This window comes from Fistularia commersonii, chromosome 13 (genome assembly GCF_037954325.1).
Source record: "Fistularia commersonii isolate RoL2024-O1a breed Wild chromosome 13, RoL_Fcom_v1.0, whole genome shotgun sequence".
Lineage (NCBI taxonomy): Eukaryota > Metazoa > Chordata > Actinopteri > Syngnathiformes > Fistulariidae > Fistularia > Fistularia commersonii.
Window position 1 is genome coordinate 8,000,841 of NC_141296.1, and position 17,182 is coordinate 8,018,022.

The 17,182-nt window shown below is 36.2% G+C and overlaps 4 protein-coding genes across 5 annotated transcripts; 2 read left to right on the forward strand and 2 right to left on the reverse strand.

Moving 5' to 3' along the window:
- The first annotated feature begins 1,120 nt into the window (after window positions 1-1,120).
- Window positions 1,121-5,943, forward strand: clic2 (CLIC family member 2). Its single transcript, XM_086158598.1, has 7 exons — window positions 1,121-1,258; window positions 1,357-1,445; window positions 2,781-2,890; window positions 3,399-3,524; window positions 3,661-3,761; window positions 4,023-4,198; window positions 5,078-5,943. Exons 2-7 carry the CDS (start codon window positions 1,392-1,394, stop codon window positions 5,237-5,239), a joined length of 729 nt encoding a protein of 242 aa, XP_086014724.1. The 5' UTR covers window positions 1,121-1,258; window positions 1,357-1,391; the 3' UTR covers window positions 5,240-5,943.
- urp1 (urotensin-related peptide 1) lies at window positions 5,854-7,504 on the reverse strand. 2 transcript variants are annotated; one of them, XM_086158600.1, is made up of 5 exons: window positions 7,386-7,504; window positions 7,009-7,128; window positions 6,875-6,912; window positions 6,675-6,780; window positions 5,854-5,981 (listed from the first exon to the last, which is right to left on the reverse strand). In XM_086158600.1, the coding sequence occupies exons 1-5, from the start codon at window positions 7,486-7,488 to the stop codon at window positions 5,950-5,952; spliced, it is 399 nt and encodes a 132-aa protein (XP_086014726.1). In that variant the 5' UTR covers window positions 7,489-7,504; the 3' UTR covers window positions 5,854-5,949. The 2 variants fall into 2 exon arrangements, with proteins under 2 accessions (XP_086014726.1, XP_086014725.1); XM_086158599.1 differs by having other exon boundaries at window positions 7,009-7,131; window positions 7,386-7,488.
- A 2,701-nt stretch (window positions 7,505-10,205) lies between these two features.
- Window positions 10,206-13,011, forward strand: c1galt1c1 (C1GALT1-specific chaperone 1). Its single transcript, XM_086158538.1, has 2 exons — window positions 10,206-10,346; window positions 11,413-13,011. Exon 2 carries the CDS (start codon window positions 11,423-11,425, stop codon window positions 12,377-12,379), a length of 957 nt encoding a protein of 318 aa, XP_086014664.1. The 5' UTR covers window positions 10,206-10,346; window positions 11,413-11,422; the 3' UTR covers window positions 12,380-13,011.
- A 1,954-nt stretch (window positions 13,012-14,965) lies between these two features.
- mcts1 (MCTS1 re-initiation and release factor) lies at window positions 14,966-16,827 on the reverse strand. The gene is made up of 6 exons (XM_086157987.1): window positions 16,619-16,827; window positions 15,896-16,048; window positions 15,728-15,825; window positions 15,518-15,651; window positions 15,274-15,341; window positions 14,966-15,182 (listed from the first exon to the last, which is right to left on the reverse strand). The coding sequence occupies exons 1-6, from the start codon at window positions 16,627-16,629 to the stop codon at window positions 15,101-15,103; spliced, it is 546 nt and encodes a 181-aa protein (XP_086014113.1). The 5' UTR covers window positions 16,630-16,827; the 3' UTR covers window positions 14,966-15,100.
- Window positions 16,828-17,182: the final 355 nt, after the last annotated feature.

The following is a 17,182-nucleotide window of genomic DNA, read 5'->3' on the forward strand; positions in this document are numbered from 1 at the left end:
TGTTTGTGTGTGTGTGTGTGTGTGTGTGTGTGTATGGGTGTGTCAGGACATTTTCTTGGACTCAATTTTCAGAACAGGGGGTTCTATTTACAGATATATACATGATTACAAATACAAGATAAGGCAATTTTCTCATCCAGGACGTCATTTCCAGCAGCTGCATGTGTCCATCAGAGATACAGTATGTCTGTCATCACAAGATAGGGCTTTCGATTTTTTTGTCTTTGGAGTGGAAGTGAAAGGTCACTGGTGAGTTACACACTTCCCTTGCAGCCAGCTTTTTCCACAATACCCAGGAAATCTCTCCTGATGACTAACCTCACAGAATAAGATTTATTTATTCTAAAGCAGTTAAGATAAACCCATATTTTCATACTCAACACTATGTGATGGCCATGTCATTACACCAAACACTAACACATATTTGCTGTTAGTTGAATTGCCTTATTCAAAATGGTTAATCAAAATATATTTCAGGATAAAACTCTCAACAGTTCTCAGACAATCTCTAGTTGCCACTCCCTTTGTGGCAGCAGAATGGTCATTATAATAGAGACAGATCATTGTGGACATGTGGCACTCCCACCTAATGCTCCAGTAAAATTCCATAAACTTCCCATAAGACAATCCTTGAAGAACATATAAACATTTAAATTACATATATCGATATTTGGAAATAAAGATATGAAGAATGGTTTCATAGCAGGGAAATATTTCACACAAATCAAGTTATTATATTTAGTTGCCTTTTAAATCTATGCACTATTAATCGACTGTACAGTAAATAAAGGCACATTTTGAGTTTGTTCCAAACCTATGAACTAGAAATAAATATTTTATTATGTTATCAAACATAAAACACACAGTTTGTAAATGAAACTACCATGAGGTTTCTTTTCTATTATAAAGTTTCAGAATTTGTTTGTGTTAAGTTGAGACAATTCCTTATTTATCATACCATGTTGGAAGGTATGTCAAAATTAACTGACACTCTTCTGCTTTGAGTTACTTCCTTATCAGTTCCTGTCTACTGCAATATGCTTGCAAACCTATTTAAAGCTCCCTTCATTGAGTTCTGTATATATGTGGGTGTACCCCACCCATCCTTCGACCCTCCTTCTCCTCTGACTTGTGAAGTATGTTCAGGATGATTGTGTCCAAGGAGCTCTCAGACAAAATAGAGCCAGCACTGAGGTGTCACAGTTTCCTGACCTCCACGACGGCAAAGATACTTAAAACCAGAGCAGTACTTTTGCAAGTGTGTACTCTTATCTTGCTTTCCTGACGAGTGGATATCTCAAGGGGTTCAGAAAACTTGAAGGTTTATTTTTGGGCTGTCGTCTGGAATTTTCACAGAGAAAAAGTTTTAAAAAAAATCTTCTGAGGACGACATGGCGCTGCGACAGAACTCAGACAAGGAGCCGAGCATTGAGTTGTTTATTAAGGTCAGTCTCCTATAACTCAATTACAAAGTGCATTTGTAAAAATGTTTATATTGTTTGAGGCAAGAGAAGACTGTCAAATAAATATTTTGCTTATAGATTGGTTCAATTTGAAGTATTTTTCATTTAGGATTTAAAAGTAACAGAGATCCACTAAAATGTGAGAGGCATCAATCAGAGAACAACCCTCTTTTTGATTTGAGGCTTCAACAGATACATGCACTGGAAGTGTTTGTTTCCATGTTGAAGGTTGCTGCAGGGTTTTATCAGTTAGCTGTAGCCACAGGGTCTATCTTATCATCCAACACCAAGAGGAGAAAAGAGCATACAGGGTGACTGGCCCCAGCGCTTCTGACACACCCACTGACTCATGCACACATGTAAATGCAGCCCTGTATATTTGCTTTTTAACTTTATTTAATTATGATGGTCCCACTAGTAGTGGGAGTCTCTTTTTCGAGGATCACTTACAAGAGAAATGTCAAGTTATTCTTGTTACCATCTATTTTAAAAACATTAGTATTTACTATAATCTGACTTCCAATATTTCACATTGAAAAGCATTCAAAAATGTGAATTTATCAAATTTAAGTGAACTTGTCATTATTGTCTCTGAGGGTGCTGAATCAGTGAAAGAAGTTAGTTTGAAAATTGTTTCTTATTTCATGTCTACATTTAAACTGAAACTGTGAGATACTCCTCAGTCTTTTTTTACCTCAAGTATGTCAAACTGTGCTTAGGTTAATTGTACCAGAACACAGGGACAGTGTTTTCTCAAATTAAGAACAAAAAACTACATTACATTACATTACATTACATTGCATTTGGCAGACGCTTTTATCCAAAGCGACTTACAATAGAGGACATAGGGACTGCAAATACACTTGCAAATACACGATGCACAGGAGCTTAAAATGAGTTAAGCTCAATCAAAAAGCCATCCCAGGTGATTAAAAACTACACAGTTAAATAAATATTTCTACAGAAAAAAATCACCTGTTATATGATGATCTTACTCATTAACAAGATTTAGCGGAAGAGGTTTTTACAGCTCGCTATTCTCATTTTTCATTCACCAAATGCTTTTCTAAGTATGCTGTTATATTGATTCAAAGGCAAAAAGGCGGGGCTTTAAACAAATGGTCGTCCTGGTGTGGCTGAAGTAGGAGAGCAAATATTACTATTTCTTGTTTTCAGCCACAATACAATACTCGATTTTGCCCCGCCTGGAAATATCTTAAGGCATCTTCGTATATCGCTTTACTGGATAAAACAGGACTATTTGGACAATTGCAAAACAACATTTCCAAACATTTCTGTTTCGTTTTTTCTTTTCAGGCCGGTCATGATGGTGAAAATGTGGGCAACTGCCCCTTCTGTCAGAGGCTCTTCATGGTGCTGTGGCTGAAAGGAGTCAAGTTTACGGTTACCACTGTTGACATGAGGAAGTAAGCACCCCCAGCACCAGAAAGAAAATCCTGGGCATCTGGTCAAACTGACTTTCTCACAGTCCTCTCCTGGTTGAGAGAGAAAAACAGATCGCTGTATTACTATAATCCTTAGAATTGTTCATTATATCTACTAGGTGAAGAAGGAGAAGCTAATGAACAGAGTACAAGGAGCTCAGTGTTACTCCAACGCTCTCACCTTCTTCAAACAAATTTTCATTGTGTGAATTTCTCATCTGTGAGCAAATAAGCTCACCTTGAAAGGATGTTGATAATCGAGTGATTCAAAATGAACAAGAGGGCATTATAAATAGCTGACCACTCCCAGCACAATTTTTTCCCTTTAAACTTTAACTAAGCCACTGTTTAAATCATAAATTAATTCCATCAATTTAATTCTGATAGCACTGATAACCCACACATTTATTCAGTTTGTCAATTATAACCTTATCTCAGAATTGGACATTTATAACCATTTTAAATATTTTGACTTCTCTGTTCTCTGTAGGAAACCGGCAGAGCTAAAGGACCTGGCCCCTGGAGCAAACCCCCCATTCCTCCTATATAATGGCACCCTCAAAACCGACTTCATCAAAATCGAGGAATTTCTTGAACAAACATTGGCCCCTCCCAGGTACTGTGTACAATATCATCATATCAATATGACTGATGCGATATTAAAAAGGTGTCAGGCCACCAAAGCTGTATTAAATTGACATCTTCTGATGAAACAAAGGTTTTCTCTCAGACATCCCCTCCTTTCTCAACAGGTTTCCTCATCTCAGCCCACTAAACAAAGAGTCCTTTGATGTGGGGGCTGATATTTTTGCAAAGTTCTCTGCTTTCATTAAGAACACGCCAAATAATGCCTGTGAGTCTGGTTTCTCGTCATCGCTCTTCGTTTTTTTATTTCATTTTTTTTTGTAACTTTCAAATCATTACAAACAAAAAAGGCAAACAAGTGCAAGGAAGCCCTGTCCAGAAGGTTCTCAAATAAAGTGAGATTCTGAGACCCCAGGGGCTTCAAGAGGATGTAATCTTTTATTTAGTTTTTTTAACCTCCAACTGAATGGCATTGATCTCTTTGGTTTTTACTTTTCTGATATTTTCTTACTTTTTTCTGATACTAAAGTTCAGGAGAAGAATCTTCTGCGGGAGTTCAAACGTCTGGATGATTACCTGAATAGCCCCCTACCTGAAGAGGTCGACCAGAAAGAATCCACCACTGTCTCTGAGAGAAAGTTTCTGGACGGCAACCGCTTCACTTTAGCTGACTGCAACCTGCTGCCCAAGCTGCATGTTATTCGGGTAAGACAAACTATCTTTTACTTCATCGTTTTAACTGGCAGGACTTGGTGTGGCCAGGAGACGGAAAAATTTATAACCCAATTATTGATGACACCAAATAGAGATCACAATTGCCCCTCAGTTGTTATGGGCTGATGTTGATGATGCTGGAGTTTTATTAATAATGGAAAGACACAAACCATAGGAATTTCACATCATACTTAAACTCCCAATGAAATTTCACATTACTGTACACATGACTCCAGTTTGGCACAATTTCTCACAGAAAAACACACTTATATACAAGTAAATACTGGCCTCCACAGGATTTTGAGCAGCATCGCTCCAGCTTTGACTAGTTGCATCATTGCTCCATATGACGATTTGTTATTTTACTATTTTGTGTTATATCTAAAAGACCATAAAGGAATTTTTTTTTATAAAAGCAGGAGCTGAAAAGTTTGTAAGAGGAACCAATTAAAATGGAGATTGTTTTAGACTGTAACAGTAATGGACAAGGCCTGTCAATAACCTTATTTGACCATTTGGGTACTTCGAACTGTGCCTATTTGATTAAAAGTATGAATATTAGTTAATCAATGGTGATATTTAAATGGAAAATAATATTTTCCCCAAGAATTATAGTAGGAGGTCATCCTTTTTTATCAAAAGTTACAGTTTGCTCAATGTTTCAATAATTCTTTGTACATATTTGTAAGATTGTATTGTTTGTTGGCATGCTGAATGACAAGAGTAATCATCCAAATAATAAACATCTTATAGTAAGAACCTCGGTCTTTTCTTGCAGGGGCGAGATTCGCAAAATGAGTGAGCACCCTGAACCACTGTGAATAATGCTATTTAATCAGTTTGAGGACATTTCTATTTCAAACTTTTCAGGTTGCTGCCAAGAAGTACTGTGACTTTGACATCCCAGCCCAATTCACAGGTGTGTGGCGATACCTTCAGAATGCCTACGAGAGGGAAGAGTTCAAACAGACATGTCCAGCAGACATCGAAATCGAGAAGGCTTACTTCAGTGTGGCAAACAAAAGGAAATAATCATTAAATTCTCTGTAAAAGTTGCTAAAGCCTGCAGCAATAAATGGCAGTGACTAGCAAATGTTGGACGCTGAGATATGTTTTTGCAGCAGCATTACTCCAAATCCCAGAGTATGTTCTTTGCTTTATGTGTGTCGCTGCATTGTCCATTGTAGAAAAAAGAAACTGACAAAGGCAAATGTGCAATTTTCTTTGAATGTAATTAAAAGGATGATTTTATTTATAGTGTAAAAATATAATTTGCTTTTTTTTACAATCAAATCGCCCTTGTCATGATAATTTAGACAAAAAGTACTTTAAGTTTGAGAAACTGCTGCAGATATCTTAAAAACTGTTCATCTTTATGCAGAAACCACAGCAGATTTCTGCATCTTTCTTTGTGCAAACACAGTTAAGTATCATGAAAATGTCTTGCTACCACACTATTGAATAGTTTTCATAATCTCAATTTTTGAGTGAATTGACAAGTTAATTTAAGTAAGAAAGAGTTCCGGCTACAAACATGTCTCATAAATTTCATTTCTGATGTTCAAGTTTATTTCAATCAAAAAAAAAAAAGAAAGACTGGTTCATGACATCAAAAATATACTTTCTGACAATCTGGTTTATGTGATGACAAAATGGGTTCATAAGAAACAAAACTACAATTGCAGATGACTGGGCATCCAGGCCTGTTGCTCCAAAATAAAGAATTCCTCTGTTAATGTTGTCTAGTTGGTCACGCAGTATTTCCAGAAGCATGCTGTCAGAACAAACACAAAATACAAATCACTAAATACCTTAACACACACCAATAAAGTGACATCAATTTCTTCACCTGAAATGTTCTCAATGAGTATGAACGTATTACTTTTCTTTTGTGCATGTTTGAACTATTTAACACATTAAATGAGAGTTTCAAATCTCTTAATGCAAACCATCAACATTTATCTTTTATTTTATCTTTATTTAAAAAGGAGATTAAAAGTAGCATATTTTTACAAGAAACTGACCAAGGTAACTGCCCTATTGTATCATAAGAAATTAACATAGCTATTAGCTTCCACTCAGGCCTCTCAGAAAACACAACTCCCTTTAATTTATATTCTCAAATTTTATTCAAATATTATCCTTTTTTGTCACTGTTATTATTTTGCCACCTTTGTTATTTCATGACAAAGGTGCACATTTGAAAATGCCACATTTTAAATTGCTTTTATTGGAACTGAGGCGAGAGAATCCATAGAGTGTAGTGTTAACATTTTAAAATGTAAAAATAACAGTTTGGAGAAAAATTATGCTGAAAAATATTTGATAAATTTTTGTGCCATTAATAATCTTGGTCATCTAGGAGATCATATACAATAGCCAACAATAAACATCACAGTCCAGGATTGCCGCAAAAGGTTTTGCACTTGTAAGAGGTGTGGCTCGATGGAAAATAGGAGTCCCTGACCTCTTTTGTTTGTCTTTGGCATGTTCTGCTCTGATCTAAGAAAACCTTCAGAGCGAAGCTTGTCAGCTGCTGCCAGCTTCAAAACAGCTTCCCTGAGATCCTCAATCTACAGACAAGGAAGTCATGAGTTGATCAATATGATTATATTAACCACTTATCCATGGAGCACTGCCTGCAGATTATAATATATCAAGGCTTACCATTTTGGTATATGAATCTGCTGCTGACTCCTTGGCTCCTTAAAGGAAAAATTGAGCAGAAACTATGTCACACTAGGAGTTATAGAGAAAATACTCACTGGTATAAATAAAGAAAGCTTACATCAATTATATACCTTTATTCCAAGATTCTCGGTCCCCATTGTGTTGCATCAGCAGTGGATACAAATCATTCACCTCCGTTTGCTCCCCTTCAGTATTTGGTCCCACCTCTGATACCAGTTTCTGAATTAAACCTGCCGAGCAAAAGGCTTCATTATGATATGTTTTCATGTTGGGAATTTGAGAAAAGTATGTTTGAGGTGTGAAAGTGTATCTTAGATCAAAATAGACAGGATGAAAGATAATACAATAAAGATCAAGTTGCATTAATTTCAAAACATTTACTAAATGTTTCAAGGATGCAGAAAACATTAAGGTGCTGAGTTTTCAGATGTAAATCCTTCATAATCTTTTGGGATAATTGAAGCATTGTAATATAAAGAAGACTTACCTGGCTGTGGTTCCAGGCTGGATTCAGAATACAGAGGTAGCGTATGGGACCATCTTGCAGAGCAAATCACTGCTATGAAGTAAAACACAGCCACAGAATACATGGTGACTTTTTCTTGAAGCAGCCAGAGCTAGACTTTCCTTCAGCTTGGCCACAAACTTAACTTATATAGCCTTTAAGGCCATCAATCACAATCTGATCAATACATTATCATCACATCCAGTCTCTGTCTTAATGGATTTGGCGTCATAGACACAATTTAGGGGACCCTGTCAATTCAGACAAAACCTATCTTTGCTTGTACAGAGAGGTCTAACAAATGTTTACTCTCACACAGTAATCAGCAGCTGTCCAGTGAGGTGGCCATGCTTTATGTCTGACATCACATCTGTGCGATGGGCTGCCCAAAAACATCATTGCTCATGTCTGAGATTGTGGGTTCACAAAGCTTATAGAACTGTGTCATTGCAGGTTTCTACGTCATTTTCAATGGGATGAGCAAGATCTCAGATAATTAATCTCATTGGGCAAATAGGTCACAATATGGAAATACAATATGCTTATATAAGCTTTTATCTTAGCCCCTGCTGTCTATTTGTGAAGCTCAATAACCCTCTGTTGTAAATACTGAGCCAATTTGAAGTATTCCTACCCCATTTTAGTCAAATTTCCTTTTCTAAAACAGCTGCCATGGAAACTGGTGTTACAGCCTCTGTCGATTCCACCATAAAGTTTCAGAGCATACTACATAACACTCGATTTCAGTGAAACAGGTATTGTAATATTCAAAGAAAGAAACACTGAAGGCATTGCTAAATGATACCTTCCTATCCTCAGTCTCTTTGCTGATGCTAATGTTTGCAACTGTTCAAGAAAAGGAGCGTTTTTATTGATGGAAGTGGAAGTGAAGTCAGACCTGGATTATATGCATGTATTAAGATAAGATAAGATAAGATAAGATAAGATAAGATAAGATAAGATAAGATAAGATAAGATAAGATAAGATAAGATAAGATAAGATAAGATAAGATAACAATATCAATAAATATAAATAGAGGAGACATTGTTTGCTGTGCTGTGTCGGCGATTTTAACTTGTGATATCTATGGAAAATATGGAAATATGGAAAATAATATATAAAAATGATAGTGTGATGGCTGGCGCTGTTAGGGGGAGGCTGGAATTTGTCTGCAAGAGATTTCAAGTTAACGGAAGAGGAAACTGTGTTGTATGTAATATAAAAGGAACATCGTCGAGATGATGGGAAGTCATGTTCATTGCGGTGACATATTTATGGTTGTTGACATAGGAATTGCAGATGTATTCAGGCTGGTATCAAGGACTGGTACTTCAGTGGTTGATCTTAACATGTTTTAATCATCTGATTCCAGGAATATTTGTAGGCACAGAGGTGTCATCTGACAAGCTGTTTTGTTAAAGTAAGTGAGCAGAGTCGCACAGTTTATGTAGATCTTTGCTGTGTAATGGCTAAAAGGGTCACAAAGCTGATCCTGAGGCTGCTTACAGTGCTGAAAAACATGGCTGATTCAAAAGTTTTAGTCAAATTAAAAGTTAGCATATACAAGTTCTCATAAGCTTGATTGCTGTGTTGTGGAGCTTTTCACCTGGGTCATGATTTGATGAATTATAAAATCTTCAGTCTTTGGCAATACTACTGTGAGCTTGGCAAAATTCACAGCCTGAAGTATTCTTTCAAAGACTGATCTTAAAGTTACACTTGTAGATTACAACATATTATGTGGTCGTATCCTTATTTTTGTAATTCCCCGTTATTTTGTAAAGAACACTGAATCCATTGTATAGAAAGTACAATACAAAGTAATAATGATCATCATCATCATTTTTTACGAAGAAATAATGACAAGATTGGGGTGTTAATGTGTCTCACAACACAGTACATTGAAAAGACATTACCTCTAAACATAGAGGAAAAAGAAAGTTTGTTTTTGTTTTTCTTTTTTTTCTTTTTCAAATAATACTTTGGGCCATGGGGCATTTTTCAAACTGAAAGGTCAGTAATGTGCTTCCGAAGAGTGTATGTTGTGTCAGGTGATTTATAATGTTGTCTTCACGTTTTGGAAATTGTTGCTGAAAACAACATTTGATACATATGGTCACTGAGCTGTCTCTGCAAAGATGTGCTGCACATCAGGTCAGCGCTTAGATATCAGCTCAGATATTAACTTGAGGTCTCACAAGGGAATGCACAATGAAAAAACCAATCTAAACTTATGTCTATGTTGATGTAGTAATTTAGAGATATACACAATTTATTCAATTACTGTAAATTTAATTAGATTAAAAATTGTTTTAAAAAAATATATAATAAAATATATAACTTTCAGAGTGACTAAGTCATGCTCCAACCTATTGTTTTCTTATTTTTATTTTGATTATTATCATTATTAGTATTGTTTTTGTGATTATTATTGTTGTTGTTGTTGTTTTTGTTTTTATGATTATTATCAGTAAAATCATCATCATCATCATGAAATCCATAAAAGGGGTAAGCAGGTTCTGGGAGTGCAAGAATTCGATCGGACATAAATATAAGGCGATTGTCAACAATACCGATATTTGGAAATTTCATAAGATGCAACATACATTTGAATATAAATCATCCTAGTTGAAAAAAAAGATACATTGAAGTATGTATTAATGTGTGGGTAATCCAATTTAACAACGATGTTTCATTTAACAATATCTCATTTGTCCATTACTTCACACCACACACCACACACCACATGAATGAGAGTTGACTTGAACGGGAGGAGACTTCAGCGGAGTCACATGACCTCCGAAGCGGAAGTTGGTAGTGTTGACTTAAAATGTAACAACCATGCCCTTACCTAGTTAATAAACAAACATCCTGTTCATATTCTCTGTAAACAGCCGTCGTGGGATTTGAAAGGTACGGGACAACAGGCGCACCTCCACCAGGTACTGTAATATGAAATATACTCTGCTAGTAATGTTGCTAACAACACCCAAGTTAACCCCGTCGTCTGCGCTTACACGTAGCTAAATGCTAGCTTGTCCACCCAAATCCCTGAAATTAGTTACTTTACACCTCATGCACAGAGAATTAAAAAATCTCGCTTAAATTTCGGTGTAACGAAGAAATAGCAGATTAAATCATTTGACTCGCTCATAGCAACGGAAATAAACTGGATTGGTGGACTCTGAAACGAATGCAAATACTTAAAAATAGTCAATACAGAAGGTAACGCTACAGTGATTTCCTTTGTATGTAAAACAGTAAGCTGACATTGAGCCCGTTCACGCTCTTAAAATCCTTAAAATGCAACTGATTCGGAGACCAAACATGAGAAACTTAATGTTTTTCTTAAGTTATATTGAAGCTGGCGTGATGTGATTAAGTTGTATGTATTAATCCACAGTGGCATTTGCTCAATTCTTTACTTACGTGTCACATTGACTTGAAATATTGAGTATTAAAACTGAGGTTTTTTGTTGTTTTTTTCCACTATATTGTGGCGTGTTGCCTAAAGTCACGGGTAGTTGATAAAAACATAAATTTTGCTTGGAAAATAAATCTCCCAAATTATTTTTGGTATCAGAGCCATGTAAACATACATTTTATTGGACATTTTATGTGGTGATGTGGCTGACGTTGAATCTCATTAGAATGCTAAGTTCTTGGTTTACATTTGTACTTATAAAAAAAAACAGATACTGGTTAAGATACCTTAACATAGAAAATATAATTAATTCTATTACCCATCCAAATTCATGTCACTGACTTTGTATTTCTACATACGTAACACTTTCAGATTTGTTGCACTATTTTTACATTTATGGTAATAATACAATATTTGGAATCTCTACTTGAGAATTGCTTTTTCGGTACTGAGAAATATGTTATTAAAGCACATGATTCATTATTTATTCACTACTAGACAGAATATTTCTTACAAGACAGAAAGCAGCATGATTCTCTAGATTCTGATATAAATGCTTTCAAATGTTTCTTTCTTTTTTACAGTGCTGCCAAAATGTTGTCTGATGGAGGCTCGTTCATGAAGGGGATGATCCTCGGTGGGCTGTTTTGCTTGGTGCTCTCACTTCTGGGTAGTTTCAGCCCTGTCTCTCAGTCGGGGACAGATGAGTTCTCTCACCATCATCATGTTAAGGCCCCAAGCAAAGATGAGTTGAAGCACCTCTCTGACTTTGAGATGCAGGAATTGCACAATCAGGTTCGTGTCTATTGCGTCATCATGGTCCAGCCCAAGATATTGGTTTACTGGGCCACTGCAATTGACACCTGGAGCAAACATTGTGACAAGGCTGCGTTTTACACGTCAGAGTCGTCCAAGGCTCTTGAGGCTGTTGACCTGCAAGAAAAGGACGAATGGACCCGGTTGCGTAAAGCTCTGAAGCACGCTTTCGAAAACGCTGGAGATATACGATGGTTCTTTGTGGCACAACCCACAACATTTGCCATCATTGAGAACCTCAAGTATCTGTTGCTTACCAAGAGTCCTAGTGAGCCTTTCTACCTTGGAAACGCCATAAAGTCAGGAGAGCTTGAGTATGTGGCGTATGATAGCGGCATTGTACTTAGTTATGAAGCTCTAAGAAGGTTAGTTAATGTGTTTCAGGATGAGGACAAATGTCCAGAGAGAGGGCGTGCCCTATGGAAGCTGAGTGAGGATAAGCAGCTGGCTGTGTGTCTCAAGTACACAGGCGTGTTTGCAGAGAATGGAGAAGACACACATGGAAAAGGCCTGTTCAACCGAAAGAGTGTGGACAGTTTGATAACAGACAGCATGAAGGAAAACCCCACTAATGTGGTGGAGGGCTGTTGTTCTGATATGGCAGTCACATTCAATGGGATGACACCAAATCAAATGCAGGTGATGATGTTTGGCGTTTACAGACTTCGTCCATATGGCCATGATTTCCATGACTTGTTATTATTTTCCCCCCCTGAAGGTTCAAACAACGACTAGACAATTAGTCCTTAAGCTCTTGGTTTTTTCACTTCTGTGATGGCAAACTAATGTTGCGTGGTTTACTTGTTATATTAATCTAACTGGATCCTGATTGGGAAACAAGTTTTGTACCTTTTGCACAACCACCAGCACCTCATTCTTTTGATGTGCAGGGGTCTAAGGGTCGATGAGTGTGCTGTTCTTTGAATCAAGATAGAAATGAGAAATGTATCAGTGCTGGGGTATGAAAAACCAGGATGTATTTTGGTATTGTAATATTATTATAACTTACATTTTAAATGTTGTCTTTCATGGTATTTAAGCCGCAGTTTTAAAGTGACACTTTATTCTGAAAACATTGTCTGATTATTTACAAATTCTAAATGTTCAGCCGTATTCAACCATATCAAAAAAACAATAAATCCTATGAATGTATGGACATATGGCTGTGGAAAATAATGTGCTTGACTGCCAGTGTCATTGTAAAGAATAAGTCTTCCAAACACAAAAAATAAGATAGTCCTTTATTTGTCCCGCACTTTGGGAAAAGATTTTTTTTTTCTTTTTTTTTATCCCTTCAGATTCTGAAGTTTTAAATGTGATTGTTGCAGGAGATGGTTTTTCAAATATAAAGAAAATCATAAAACTGATTTCCGATGAAATGTGTAGTTCTTTTTACCATTTTATGAAGAACATTTTGTGTTATACATGTTGATAAACACAATTTCAAATGCAACTATAAAACTGATCAGGAAGAATAACAGCATTATAGTAGCATTACAGGGGAATGAGGTACAGTATGAATATGAAGATTTTAGTCTAAAAATATGTTTTACAAATCCAAACATGCTCACAATTTTATTTTATTATATTTATCCACTATTTTGTAAATGGTTATGTTTTAATCCCAATCAATTGAATGTCAGCTGAAGACCGGCCAGGCTGTAGTGATAGAAGATTTTCATGATGTGAACAACCCAAAGGTTTCGCTATTGGCAATTTATACATGCTACAGAGTGTATTGTGCTAAAAAATTATCAAAATGTAAAATCATGTTTAATGTGTTCAGTTGTTTCTCGTGATAGTAAAATTTTAATATTTAAAGTTTCCTTGATGACTAAAATATATCAGGAAATTGCCAATAAGTTGCTGACCCTAATATTTAGTGCAGTTCAGATGATTAAAAAAAGTTTCAACTAATTGCTGGGACTTTTTTTGAGTTTCGGTTAAATTAGCCAGAAAATACTTGAAAATGAGAACATATCTTGATTCAGTGGACTGCATGACGTTCAGTAGATTGTATTAAAATTGAATTTAATTTTATGCTTAAGTTAAAACAAGAAAATAGGACTAAGAAACTGGTGAACAAAAACCAAAAAATGTTCAGCGACATACACTAAGACATAAATGAAAAATTAAAGGGCTTTGGTTAAATTATTTATTATTTTCATTGTGAACTGTGAGCTTGTCAACTATTAAACAAAAAATCCTCTAAGTTCTAAATAACCTTGTGGTGAGAGATTTACTTCATGGAAGAGATTGGGGATTTCTTTCCCTTTTGTGTTATGTTTTGGTTCAATGAAATCCAGTGCAAAATTCAAAACTGCCTTATAAAGGGGTCCAATAAGATTATGAAATAATACTGAGAACCCAACTGCAACTTCTTATCTTTTGGAAGTCACATTTAAATTCAAGGATCTAGTCTTAATTCAACACAATTCAATAATTTTGCTGCTTTAAGCTTATTACATTTTTACCTTGACAGTGGAGCCATGGTATTATTTTTACTGTCTCATTCAAAACTATTTTAAGTGATAATGGCCTTTTGTTTTGGGTTCTTTTAGAATTTCACCTTGCCAATAAGCACTTAATATATACAATTTTCTATACCACTATCAAATAACAACTGTTTCTGTTTTCATCAAAAGGACAACGTATTTGACTGATTTTACCTAGATAGGTTCTCCAACCAACTACAAATATCCGTGTTGCTACACCCCAGTAAATAATCATTTTTCCTTTATTTATCCCTCATGGGCTGTCCATCAGTTCCAGGGGAGCAGTTAGGGGTTCAGAGTCTTCCTCAACAACACTTTGACACACTAGGAGCCAGGAATCAAACCAGGAATGTTTGGTTCCAAAAACAATTGCTCTACCCCCTGCACCAAGCTGCCCCCCAAAAAATCATTTGGTAATTATCCAGTATTGAGGAAAATGTGTGCAACATATGAAACAGGTTTTATTATATGTTGCAGAAGATCAGAATTACAAAGAATGCCTGAATTGATAACTGACCTGATTTGAAGTTTAGCATTACTGAGACTGCAACAACAAGGCTACAGGCACTGTTCCCTCTAAGCCGCGTGTTTGCATAATCGCGCACTGCTCCAGCGTTCTCCGCGCACAGCAAATCTATGCTGCGCACAAAATAAAATCCGAGCTGAACTGTAAATAAAATAAATATGTAATTTACTTACAGTTCACCTTTGTTGTGCGGTTAGGGTTAGGGTTAGACACTATGGAGCAGTGGCTACAGGTATCACACCCTTGATGGGTACCACTGATAAAAAGGGCCCATTCAAAAAGCACAACACACAATCACTGTTTAAAAGGGGACATTGGTTTTATTAGTGTGACTCCAGTCTCCTGGCAGATTACATTACAGTTAATAGGAGTAAATGGATGATGCAGCATGCCATCAACAGCTCCACACTTTCTGCTGAGAAGAGGGGGTCTTTATCATTTATAGGTCTTCATGTGCCATAATCCATCATTCAGATAGTGAACATTCTCAATTCCAATGCCTTTGTTGACTTTTTCTCTGTGCATAAAACACAAGTTACATTTAGGTCAAACATCAGAATGAGAGTCCCATTAAAATTTCTTACAGTCATGAAAAAAAAAAGACTTACATGCTTTCTGCAGACATTTTCATGACGCCAACGCAAAGTGCATGTTGCTTACCCTCTGCCATTATGGCCTGCATTCACTTGTCAAGGATGCACTCAAAAACTAAAATGGTGAAGAAAGGTGACAAATCTAGATACTCTAAGGGGAGTTGTTGCAAATCATGGAAATATATCTGCCTTGCCTTAGCAATTGCATTCTACAGAGCTGAAATAATTTCAAATGGTATTGTACATTAGAAAAGGATACAACCACTGTTTCAGATTCTGCCGGATAAAGTTTGGCTCCAGGTGATGTCAGTCCAGGGCACATGATGTTTGCCCCACTTAGGACAAATTTTATGGCCCCTTTGTCAACTTGCTGATGTGGGAGAATGAAAGGATCTATGAGGAAAAATGTGTTTGTTTTAAAATTAAGTACATTTGAATACATTCATCAACTAAAAATAGGAAATCTTACATTTATGTAACAGTCTTAGGGTGGGGTAGAATGGCCCTTCTCTCTGTCTGAAGAAGAGTAGCTCTCCATTGACTGTCAAGATTTCAATGTGTTCATGGCTGTCAGGAGAAAAACAAACTGTAGAAATTTCTTTGCACAGAAATGAGACAAAGAAATGAAAAATCGTACCATCTCACTATTTTGACAGGGTCCTTTTTTGGCATTATATGATTGAGCCATGCTTCGATGTCAGGAAACTGTTCCAACAAATTGTTTTTGATCCCTTTTATCACAGATGTTTTCAACTGGATACAGTTAGATACATTTTCCTTCTCATCAAATCTGCAAGATAAAAGATCAATATTATTATTTATTTATCTACCTATTCAAATACAGAAGCAGTCAATTGCACTTTAGTCAAACAGATTACATTATTATCAAACCCAGATTTACTTCATTATAACACAATCGGCACAATACAACACATTCACACCAAACATTACAATGTAATGTAAGTAAACTGATATTTTCAAAGAAGCTGTCAAAGTAACTCCCATTTTCCATTAAATAAATTTGTTGATGCATTTACCTCCAAATTCAAGCTAACATGGCTTTACCGACGAATCTTTAAATTATTTTTCTTAATGATGCCTTTTATCAATGACAGTTGTGATTACTTAAATACTCCCAATTTACAACGACAAAAATATCCTACGTTCACAGATATGAATTGATGATTTTCAGCGAGGCTTAGCCGTGTAGAATGTCCCAAGGCATCGCAAAGATCACGCAAATCTTAAATGTTATGACGAAAGCAGTTAAATAAATGTCTGATGGTAGCAAAACACGCTGGAAAACATGTAAGCTAATAAATTAGCGTTAGCCAGAACATGGTAGTAATTAGCTACGTACTTTTTAAACATCCTGGTTGGTCACGGTGTCCACCTTCCCGTATCGAGTCAAAACCTATCCCAAGTTGCGACTGAAGACCTGAGGGACCAGGAAAATAAAATCCAACAGATCTACGAAAAGATACTTTATGCTTCTTCGCCTGCTCCGTGAGAACGGGCCAGCATTGCGAGGACACCTTACGTCGTTTTACTACAGTTGTAGCGTTACACGGCAGCTTAGGCGCAATCCCGTTGCTTGAGTGTAACACTGCAGCACATGCTCTCACCAACATATATTTAGGTTTATAACAACTTTATTTGTAAAATATTTATCTTCCATGTTGTAATTATCGCCCGTTAAACTTCTATAGTGAATGTTAAGAACGTGCAATGGTGACACTGCCATGCTAAACTCCCGTAGATTGCATAGATAAGTAAAAACTTTATCAATGGTGTACAAAAACACAACCATGCATAGATAGATAGATAGATAGATAGATAGATAGATAGATAGATAGATAGATAGATAGATACATACATAGATAGATACATGGATAGATAGATAGATTATTTTGTATGGTGTTCC

Coding starts and splice junctions, on each gene's coding strand:
- clic2 (XM_086158598.1), top strand. CDS start 1,392: ATGGCGCTGCGACAGAACTCAGACAAGGAGCCGAGCATTGAGTTGTTT. Junction 3,525..3,660: donor CAAACATTGGCCCCTCCCAG/GTACTGTGTACA, acceptor CTTTCTCAACAG/GTTTCCTCATCTCAGCCCAC. Junction 3,762..4,022: donor GAACACGCCAAATAATGCCT/GTGAGTCTGGTT, acceptor CTGATACTAAAG/TTCAGGAGAAGAATCTTCTG.
- urp1 (XM_086158599.1), bottom strand. CDS start 7,488: ATGTATTCTGTGGCTGTGTTTTACTTCATAGCAGTGATTTGCTCTGCA. Junction 6,781..6,874: donor CAGATTCATATACCAAAATG/GTAAGCCTTGAT, acceptor CCTTGTCTGTAG/ATTGAGGATCTCAGGGAAGC. Junction 5,982..6,674: donor GCCAAAGACAAACAAAAGAG/GTCAGGGACTCC, acceptor TTGTTCTGACAG/CATGCTTCTGGAAATACTGC.
- c1galt1c1 (XM_086158538.1), top strand. CDS start 11,423: ATGTTGTCTGATGGAGGCTCGTTCATGAAGGGGATGATCCTCGGTGGG.
- mcts1 (XM_086157987.1), bottom strand. Junction 15,826..15,895: donor CCTGTCAAAATAGTGAGATG/GTACGATTTTTC, acceptor TTCTCCTGACAG/CCATGAACACATTGAAATCT. Junction 15,183..15,273: donor AAAATGTCTGCAGAAAGCAT/GTAAGTCTTTTT, acceptor TTTTATGCACAG/AGAAAAAGTCAACAAAGGCA.